Genomic DNA, 10916 nt, shown 5'->3' on the forward strand with positions numbered 1-10916 from the left:
TGTGTAGAAAAATAGGCTAATTATCTTTATAAAAGTATATAAAAAGTGTTTATAATATCAGACTTATTTATTTATTTATAAAAAGTATAAATGAAAAAGAAACAGCTACACAAGGATATATATTTAGCTTGGCTTTGGAAAATTTGTAAATTCCTTAACTTTAATAACCCCAGATTTAGTTTAGCTGAGTGAAGGTGAGAACATGTTTCTATATAGAAACACCCACAGAAACCTAAAAATCCACCACAAAATTACAATATAGATTGCAAAAACACTGGTCTGTTATTACCGGAGAATAATGTTCCAAACGCAAACACTAGATGGCGGCATAATCACGGAGAAGCGCCACACTGGAGAACCGGATTATCCTGGCAAGTGAACAGTAATAATAATAATAATAATAATAATAAAAAAACTATATATATTGAATTTACAACAAAACATTTGCTTTGATAGCTTAAAAATACAATGGAATTTTATAGCCTACTGAAATAAATAGAAATAAAATAATTTACAAAAAAATGGTGGAATATGTGTTATTTAGTTTAAGAACTTTACTTTACGAACATAATATTTTGTCACATCGCATGATAACCTCAACTGTTGTAATGAATTTAAAATATGCATTAAGAACTATTGGAGAAAGGATGCATTTGACATTTTTCTAAACTTGTTTTTATTATAAAATACAAAATCTGTACAACGTGAAAGCATAGAGCAAAATGTCATGGAAAGTCACCATCTGCATCGTACAATACTTAAAGAATGAAACCCTTTTTCTAGCACTGAATAGTATTTTAAAGGCTCGATGAGGATTTTGAATGGGACGAATGTGATTCAAATGCAATTAAATGCATGCATTTATAATGCAAATTTTTATTTCTCTCTTTGAATGCTTTATAAAAAGGATAGAATTAAGTCCGGTTGCATGTTTTATGCATTAGCAAGGAAACTTTTTTAAATGAACTCATAATAAAAACAAAAAGACAGTAATGTACAGTGAATTTGTTTTACAAAGCTTGTCATCCATAATGAACAACTCTGGGAGCTTTCTGAACCACAAACAGATGTGAAAACCGCTTCTCTTCAAACAGAGTCTGATTTAGAAAGTTAAAGGAGATGCAAACAAGTCTCTGAGTGTCTCAGTCAGCATCCTCCTCAGACTACCACGTCTTCCCAATAGACTGGATGTGTTCCTTCGCTTTCATTCTTAGCGAGGCGATACTTGTGTTTCGTGGGTCTGCCTCTTCTAGTGTAAATTTATCCATAAAGCCCGAGCACTGATACGCTGGTGGAGGGGGACACACCGCTCCTATATGGGGCAGAGGGTGGTTGAGCGTGGATGAGCTGAGGAACTGTGGAGGGGTGTAGCTGGCTGGTACTCCCTGCTGAGGGGTGATGAAGCTGGGCAGGGACTGCAGGGGAGAGCTGGAGGAGGTGATGGGTCCGGTAAGCCAGGGCTCTAACGGCAGAGACAGCGGCCCTGATCTAGGGATGGACAGCATGGAGGACTCCTGCAGCTTGATGGAGCTCACCTCCAGCTTCTCCTGACGTCGCCACTTTGCACGGCGGTTTTGGAACCAAACCTGAAATTTGACATTGGAAGGATTTAGTTTAAGTAACATGTTTAAATGTCCAACCGTGAGGCATGATATAGAAAAGTGCAGATCTAATGTTCATAATTAGCCAAAACCTTCTAAATAAATCAATCTCAAAAACCTTTCAAATACACTTGCAAAAAAGTTCAAATGTTCATAGTTTGCAAAAACCCTTCAAATACACTGGTGAAAAAGTTGATATATTTAGATATAAACTCATGATTAAATTGTATTATATAATTTTTTACATATATTACAAGTAATATTATATATTATGTATTCATAATTCACAAAACCTTTCAAAGACACTTGCAAAAAAGTTCAAATGTTCATTGTTTGATTAAATTGTATTATATTTATATGACTTTTTACATATCATATGCAATGTTATATTACAATTTTATATATGATTTTTGCCAGTTATTTATGTCGCGAATCTTAATTTGCTACACATAAGGATCAGATATTTGAAAACAAATATATATTAGCCACATTTTATTTGCTGTCACTAAAATTACTTTATAATATTTCAAATCAGAATATTATATCCCAATAAAATCAAGAAGAAGGAAGAGGCTAAATTTTCTTTGGTACTACACAAGAAAAGTAGTCTGATGTGAAATCTCTTACCATCTATATTTGTCAAGTTTTACTTTTAATCAATGGAATACAATATTTATTTTTTAAAATTCACTTTAAATATTTTTAAAGTTTTTTTAATTGCATTATTTCTTAAACAATTGCTATTTCAAGAAATAAATGCCCTGGTTCCTTCAATTCATATTGCGTTTTGGTTTAGTCTATACTATTTTATTAGTATTTATAAAACGAAAATATGATCTCTTGCCTTGAATTTGTGCTAGAAATATTTTTTATTAACTTTGCAAACTGAAGGGATCAATGATAAAAGGTTTTGAACAGTGATCTATTAAATAAAGTGCTCCTATTCTTATTCTCAAATACATCCATCATGTGTGGTGTATGCTGTGCTCACCTGCACTCGGACCTCCGGCAGGTTGACCTTGAGCGCGAGCTCCTCTCTGCTGTACACGTCCGGATAATGCGACTTCTCAAACGCTCTCTCGAGCTCGTGCAGCTGGAAGGTGGTGAACGTGGTCCGGTTCCGCCGGTGCTTTTTCTTCGGATTTTCATCATCCGACAATTTACCACCATCCACATCCGGCAGATCCGGACTGACCACAACGGCGGATCTACAGACACCTGTAGAAAAATAATGCAGTTTTCCTTGAGAAGGTGTGACCTTATTTCAATTTAAATTCACGTAGGCCTATTATAATTATTTTCTTTTTTTAACATCACATGAAAACACTAAAAAGTCATTAAACTGTTATTCATATATCTAACATCATCATCATATATTTTGACGTCGTCATATTTGATTATTTAATTATATTTTAGAATTTTTCAAATGAAATAGAAATTTAACACTTTCAGTTTCTTTTCCCTTCTTTATTTTCTCAAAAACTTTTTAAACTTCTTTTTTTTTCTCCCGTTTTCAATTTAAATAAAAAACTTAAAACTTTTCAGATTTCACATAGGCCTAGACTTATGTATCAGTGTTCTAATGTCTATTATGTACCTGTAGATATATATTCATGACTTAAAAAAAATAAAATTTCGAATAAAGTGCTGCCAAAACGTCCAGTTTTAAACCCAGAAAAACGTCAATTGCGAAGCTGTTAACTCACCATCAAAGTTTTTGGAGTCCTTTTTGGGGGAAGACAAATGCTCGTTGTCTTTGATAGGCTTCCCGGATCCATAAGAAAACGCCGGGTGGAAGATATTCTCTCCTTTAAATCCCAAAATGGATTCAATGCTGTGGATCCTGGTTTGGGATCCAGGACTGCGGACCAGGCGCGCGGATGGGGAGAGACGCTCTTCCATGTCTTGGGACTGAGATCCAACAAGCCTCATTGAACGTTTAGTTTGAGAAAAAACAGAAAGCACTAAGGATTCCCCATGTTTTCCTATGCAATACACTCTATTTCCAATAGTCCAGGCTGTTCCAGCAGAAGCAACTTTCTCCAGTAGTGGTCCTGCACACACTGAGGATGCAGTGGCCCCCAGGGGCCTTATATGGATCCCCCTCGACCGGGACTCTATTGTGTGAGTGACATCCCCTTCGACACGTCAAGAAACGTCAGATTGGCCGGAGTGAGGGCTGTAGTATTGTCCCTGAGCATTTAACTCCTCCCAGAGATCCTTGTGGGCATAATGGCAGCTTTATAAACCGCCTTACATAAATCTTAAATCATCTTTTCCCACTCCAGATGTCTTGATCATGATGGCCTGTAGAAATAAGAGGAACTCAGGCTGGGATTACATCTTTGGGACCGAAACAGATCAAGATCTCTGTACGCGCAAATGCCATTAAAAATGGTAGTTTATAAAATTGTTCTGTGGTAACACTCGCGCCGAAATAGTTATTTGTATTCTACACTATTTTCAGAAAAGTAAATTAAAAATAAAACAAAAAATAAAAATACAACAAATGAAAGCTTTTTCTGACACTGTTTGAAGGAAATTCCATGTTAAAGTGAAATTATAGGCTATATACGGTCATATATCACTAGGTGACAGTAAGCTGAATGTCTCTATTTGGAAATAAGAAAGATTTACAGGACAAATTAATTAATTAATTAATCAATTTATAAATTAATGGCAATTTGCCAAGTTTGTGAGAGTGGCCGACACACAAAATGTTAAAATGAAATAGTACGACTACTCTTTATTTGAAATTATTTTACACAGTTGTATTTTTATAGCCTACTAATTCGTTGCAACTAAAATATGGAAATATTAGGCCTACATCAAAGTTTGAAACACAGCGCAAAGATAAATAAAATAAAAATTAAATTAAATTAACACTGAGTTACAGACATTTAAGCAAAATTTGTTATCTTAACACCGCGATTTACAAGAAGGCTTAGGCTACCATTGTAATTAAATGTTGCAGCCTAAATAAAAATTATAGTCTTCTAGGGTAGGCTATATAAAAATAAATAAATATAATATAAAATAAAGTAAAATCAAAGTTTACTTTATACATAATTTCTAGGAGAAAATTAAATGTTATTTAGTCTGTTTGTGAACGACAAAACACTGAAATGAAATCAATTAAACGTAGGCTAACACTGGTAGCTAAATTGGCGTCGGTAGAACGAAATGATCAGAAGTTTTGGTGGTCAAACATTTAAGCAGCCTAACTAACTAATTACAACTCTAAAACGATAAAACACCACCAAGGACTACTTTAGGCCTATACACTTCGAGCGTGGAGTGGTTTCGGCCATTAGGGGATTTTGTTACATGAACAAAACGCGATCTCAAGCAGCAAGCGCGCGACCCCAGAGAGCAAGCCTACAATTGAGGTGCAGTTAATTGGAAGAATTTGTAAACTTCCTCAATATTGAATGGATACGTGTAATTAGCTCCGAACAAAGATTGACAGCAGTCTGATAATCCGCAGGACACACGCTGGTTTGAGGGGATTACACACTTTCCCCCCTCTGTCCAAAACAGCACAAATCCTTTCAACTGCTTGGCTTTTCCCTAATTACAACAGATAATGTTGGTATTTCCAGATTTATTCAAAGATACACACTCGCACACACACACATATTCGAAAAACAAAAACACACTGCAAAATACAAGAATCTTTGAATGTGTTGATTAACGCTTTAAAAATGACTTTTTATTCATTCATTCAATGATTATATTCAAATATTATTGTACTTTTTTGTACCTTATAGTTTTTTAAATACATTTTTATTTGTGTTTGTTTGTTTTTTACTGCATTGGCATGACAAAAATAAATAAATAAAATAAAATACAATTGAAATTAAACAAACAAATACAAATGAAGTAATATGAGGTCACATAATGTGAAGACACAATGTTACAACAAGTCCTCCAACTCCAATGTTACTATGTCTAGTGAAGGCATTTAACTTGTCTCAGACCTGATGATCCTATTAGCAGGTAATCTTTAAAAGTCCAAGGCCTTTCTTTTTCAATAAACATGAACTTCCATTCCTTTAATATTTTTCTCCTGTCTAGTCATGCAGTAACAACTTTTCATGTGAGTTGACCCTTTTTACCGGATTTAGTTGTTTTCTTGTAAATATAAAGCTACATGGTATAAAACATTGACACAATAAGATATTATGACCAAGAAAATCTCACAGATGTCTACTTATTTTGATCACAAATGCATGGCAGACTCAGTTTTTTAATCGACTGTTTTATTCATATGTTAAATCTGTTTACAATCCGATTCATGCCTATTTACCTCACATAAAAACCTAATACATATGACTAGAATCCTACTGAGTATTACAATATCATACTGTATATGTCAATGCTAGACGGTTTGTTGTCAAAAAATGAACAAGAAACAGCATAACATTCGTCTCATCCCTTGTGCAAAAAAGCAGGAGGGGGATTTAAACAAAGCTTCTCCACCTCAGGTTCAAGTTAGATGTTTGTTAGATATATTTACAGGTAATATTGCAAGAAGAAAAAGAAAAAGAAAAAAAAACAAGGAAAAGGAGGGAATAGACTACAACATCATTTATTCAAACAAGAAAAAGTCCTACAGCAAAATTGGGAGCCAAGCAAGAGAAGCTGAAAAGCTGATCTAGAGCCAGAACCTTGCAGCTTTTGGGAACATAGAACTTGAGTGACTTCTTCTGACATGCTTTCAAATGAAATTTCATTTGAAGACATATCAAAAAAAAGGTTTTCAAAACCGTATTTCAAAAACCCGACCTGGTTTTTGTATCAAAAACCTGGCCTGGTTTGTAGAAATGTGTGAACTTGCTAAGCCACTACATGACAGAACACTTCTCCTCAGCCTTGGACTTCATCTCTGTCAGTGTAGCACTGGCTTTCTCTTTTATCTGATCCATGTCCATGTTCTGTAAGTTCTGCATCTGCCCCAGGATGGAGTCCTTCTCCTCCTCCTCCGTGGCATCCTCATCCACCATCTTCAGCAGCTCCTCGGGAACGTCCACGTCATCTCCTGCCATCTGGATCATGTTGTCATCCTGCTCACTCTGAGGGGTAAATACACACCATTTTATTATCAAACGTTCATAAATGGTAAAAAAAAAGAAAGAAAGTGGATCATTGGTGAATTTAGTTACTTCCGACTAGCCTTAGCCAATGAATTTGGGGTGTTATACACAATTCTAATTTAAATATCCAACATTTTAGACTCTGTATGTTAGTCTTTTGCATTATTGCATTAGGGATTTAAGAGAGAGTATAAAGCTGTAAGGTGAACAGATGTTGAGGAAAGCCAATATGGTTGGGAGGCTTGCGCAGACCTCAGTTCACTCTCTTAATCTGGTTAGTTTATTTATCACAAGTGCCAAGAACTCAAAGCCAAACAAAGCATCCGTATTTGTGTGTGTGTGTGTGGGAGCCACATGCAAATAAGGAATGCTAGAGATGCTTTCAACTAATTATTTTAATATTAGAATGATTTCTGAAGGATCATGTGACACTAAAGACTGGAATAATAGTTTCATCGGCTTAAATTAAAATAGAAAATAGTCATTTTAAATTGTGAAATATTGTAGCATATTATTACAATTACAGTTTTTGGTTGCTATTTATTTATTTTGTGTTTTTGTTAAATATACAGGCTTTGTGATTTTGCTAAAAAATTGAATGGTAATGTATGTGAGTTATAACCTTAATCCTGATAAAAAAAAGTTCATGCCAATTGTCAACTGAAGAACATTTCCTTGTTAAAATAGATTCTTTTTGGATTTGAGAAGTGGCAAAATGGCTCTTACTTTAGGAAGTCTGTATTTTTCTCGTAGACAAACCCTCAGAGTCGCCCTCTCTGCTTTCTTGTGCAAGAAGTCTGCATCTCTTTCCATTCTGTGGATCAAAAATATTTTGACAACACGTTATCACGTGCTAAGAAAAACACAGCATATTAATCTATCTTTTTTTTTTTTTTTTTTTTAATTCTATGTAATACAGTGGATACAAATCTGTGATCTTCATGTAAAAAAAACATACCACAGTACACATGTATAATTCAGTGGAAAACATGCATTGCACAAACAGTTTGTTTTAAAATCCATGCGTGACAAAACACTGTAGCAGTAAAATAAAATAACCTCCGGGGTTTAGCACTACAGCTTAATTCCAGATAAAGAGCTTCAGGATGCTTAGAGCATTGTTCTGGCAGTGCTATGGCTATACTTGAAGCAAAGCTCTTAGCTAGTTTACCAGCAACAGCTAAATAATAAAATCCTGTGGATGTTTGATCTGAAGCAACACAAAGATCTTCAGATGTTTAGATGTAATCTCACAGCAGACATGTATGTTTACTCTATGAATCATCTGTTTCTAGCCTAGGCATATTTCTACTTAAGTGAGCCTGCTGATGTGAGTTGTTATCTCATCTCTTTTGAACATGAATAATATCAACTCTTGGGATTAGCATGTTTCAGATGCTTTTTCCTGTACAACTACTGATTGGAAAATCGCTTTTCAAAAGCTATATATATGAAATGTATTTATTTTTTCTAAAATACATTTTGGATATATGCAAAAGATTTCATGACCGGAGTGAACACCATCATTCCATGTGTTAATCTGGTTCTCTGTAATCATGTTTCCTGTTTGTAAGCAACACTGAATTATAAACACTGTGAATTTCAGAAAATCACAGAGATGGTCTGGTAACACTTTATTTTGATGGTCCCTTTTGAAAATTCTGTTGACAATAAGTAACACTGCATCTACATGTCAACTAACTCTCATTAGAGTATTAGTAGACTGTCTGATTAATGTCTGCTAACTCTTTATTGTGATGGTGTCCCAACAGATATTTTACTGACTGTAAGTAACTTTGCAAATACGTCCACTTAATCTAACCCTAACCCTACCAGTCTACTAACACTCTAATTAGACTTAATAGATGTGTAGGTGCAACATTACTTATAGTCAACAGAATGTGTTAAAGGGACCATCAAAATAGATAGCTAAATTAAATCAGACTTCTATTGTTACACTGCAAGAGTCATAATTTATGAATTAGTCATATATAAATATCAGCTAGGTCTTTTTGACAACAGACAAAATGGCTGCCAACTGTGGCCTGGAAATAAATCATTAAATTTCATGTTTTATATATACAGAGGTCTAACATTCTCCAATACTTCCATTATTCACTCTCTACCATGATTGCTTCTAAAAATAGCATTATCCAGATCAACAAGGCCAGGATAACCCGCACTAAGCTCTGCTCTTAGGACTGATTAGCAGCTAGCACCTGACGCTTACTTTTTGATACCAACATGGAGTCTGTTCATCTTTAATCGCTGACATTATAATCTTTTTTTTTTACACCTGAGAGAGTTACGGTGCAGGTGTTCACATGAATACATCATCATGGAGAATATCAGATGCCTTTAAGATTAAGTCTGCATCATGCTCTTGCTAATCTCTGCAGCTCCCTTTGCAATAGACATCAAATGCAGTTTTTATTTGAATTACAGCATTTCTGTGATGTAACATCAGCTTTAAGGGTGGAAGATGCAAAAGAATCCAGAACTGAAATGCTATCAGTTGAAAATAATAATGCATTAATCTCACTAAGAGCAAAGAATCTCCAAAGAGATAAATACAGAACTTAATACGCATGACAGCATATGCAAGATTCTTCATTTACTTTGTCAAGGTCATTAAATGCTAAGTATGAACTGTAAGCACAAATAGGGCCTGAGGGGCCCAAACTTTACTCACTTCTCCTCCACTACTTGTTTCTGGTACTCCTCATATTCTTCTCTAGTCATACCGGCGGCCGCTGCAGGGTCCTTGGGGGTCTCCTCCTCAGCCTTTTCTTCTCCTCCTCCAAATCCCATTCCCTTCAGTGGGTTCCCCACCATACTTTTGATTAGAAATGCCATTATTTTTTACCCCGCTGGAGTCTCAAGCTTGACGTCAAGTTGTGATTTCCTGAAATCTTTCGGAGAAAGTCCAGGGAGGTCCCTCAGATGGATTGTTGGTGGTTTAATTGGAGCTAGGCTAAACGACCTGCCTGTCTGTTATCAAGGACACACTGTTGACTAGTAATGGCGGCCAGAAAAAAAAAAAAACGTTTATGCTGCAGCCATAATCTGGATTAAGATGCGGCCATCTACACTGAGAGGCAGATGGCTGTGGCTTTCTCTTTTCCTCACAATAAAAGTGAAAAAACTCAATGCATTTATCAATGAAAAGCTATACCTAGAGTAAAAATAGTAGGAGAAAACTTGAAAACTATGAAATCTGTGTCTTGCAGATTAGGGCAGTCTCCACTGTTGACGTCATGTTTGGTGCATCCACCCACTGACTGCTAATCACATTACTTAATGAGGGACTGACCAATGCATAGCATCCAACTGGTTACCGATTTTCCATTTATACCCCTTGTGAGCCCAGAGAAGCAAAGATACAGGATTACAAACCTGTTTATGTGTCCCACAGATGAAGAACTGGAACCATGAATTCATACACCTTATTTACCTGCCAACAGGAGATGCTTCTGCAGTTCTTCAATTCTTGTCTGCTGAGAAAACCGAAGAAAAATAGATAGTGGTTACTAAACATGAAATATACTGATTTACAAAAAATGTCACTTACCATGGATTTCTGGTGGATTAAAACAGTTAGCTGGTCTCCCAATGGGACCAAACTGGTCTTCAGGTGGTTCTCCCCGCCTGGCAAAGATGGTGTTCAGCTGATTTAGCTGGTCAGTGAGCTAATCTTCCAAGCTGACTAACAACTTTTAACAACTTAAATTTGACCAGTCTGTTAGCCAGCTAAAATCAGCAAACCACCTTAGACTGTTTTTAAGCTGTTTACCACATCTTATTAGACAACTTTTGCACTGTTTAAACAAGGAATAACTCAGTTCAAGCCTTAAATTTGCCTATTAGCATAGCATGTAGCATAATATTCACACATGGAGCAGCATAAACAAAGTAACTACTGCAAGATCTACAGAAAGGTTTTCCATTTATACCCTTTGTGAGCTCAGGAAAGCACAGCTACAGGATTACAAACCACAGGTTGTGAAGATGATGATCAGGAGCTACGATTTTCAATTTTTTATTTGCAAAGATCCAGGATGTTCAGCAGTTTTCAGTAGTTGTCCACTGAGATGGTTCAAAAGAGACAGATAATGGTTATTAAACGTGATGTGAAATATTGCCTGAAAAGAACATCCCTCTTGAATAAACTCCATCCCTTAAGAAAATTAACCATGGTTTTACTATAGTAAAAGTGTAG

At 35.6% G+C, this 10916-nt stretch overlaps 2 protein-coding genes across 2 annotated transcripts; both read right to left on the reverse strand.

Moving 5' to 3' along the window:
* Nucleotides 1–747: 747 nt before the first annotated feature.
* On the reverse strand, nucleotides 748–4556 carry rx3 (retinal homeobox gene 3). Its single transcript, XM_058758558.1, has 3 exons — nucleotides 3308–4556; nucleotides 2593–2819; nucleotides 748–1586 (listed from the first exon to the last, which is right to left on the reverse strand). Exons 1-3 carry the CDS (start codon nucleotides 3531–3533, stop codon nucleotides 1164–1166), a joined length of 876 nt encoding a protein of 291 aa, XP_058614541.1. The 5' UTR covers nucleotides 3534–4556; the 3' UTR covers nucleotides 748–1163.
* A 1149-nt stretch (nucleotides 4557–5705) lies between these two features.
* Nucleotides 5706–10632, reverse strand: cplx4a (complexin 4a). The gene is made up of 3 exons (XM_058758556.1): nucleotides 9390–10632; nucleotides 7424–7511; nucleotides 5706–6676 (listed from the first exon to the last, which is right to left on the reverse strand). The coding sequence occupies exons 1-3, from the start codon at nucleotides 9551–9553 to the stop codon at nucleotides 6449–6451; spliced, it is 480 nt and encodes a 159-aa protein (XP_058614539.1). The 5' UTR covers nucleotides 9554–10632; the 3' UTR covers nucleotides 5706–6448.
* Between the last annotated feature and the right edge of the window lie 284 nt (nucleotides 10633–10916).

The sequence above is a fragment of the Onychostoma macrolepis genome, chromosome 21 (assembly GCF_012432095.1).
Source record: "Onychostoma macrolepis isolate SWU-2019 chromosome 21, ASM1243209v1, whole genome shotgun sequence".
NCBI classification, from domain to species: Eukaryota; Metazoa; Chordata; class Actinopteri; order Cypriniformes; family Cyprinidae; genus Onychostoma; species Onychostoma macrolepis.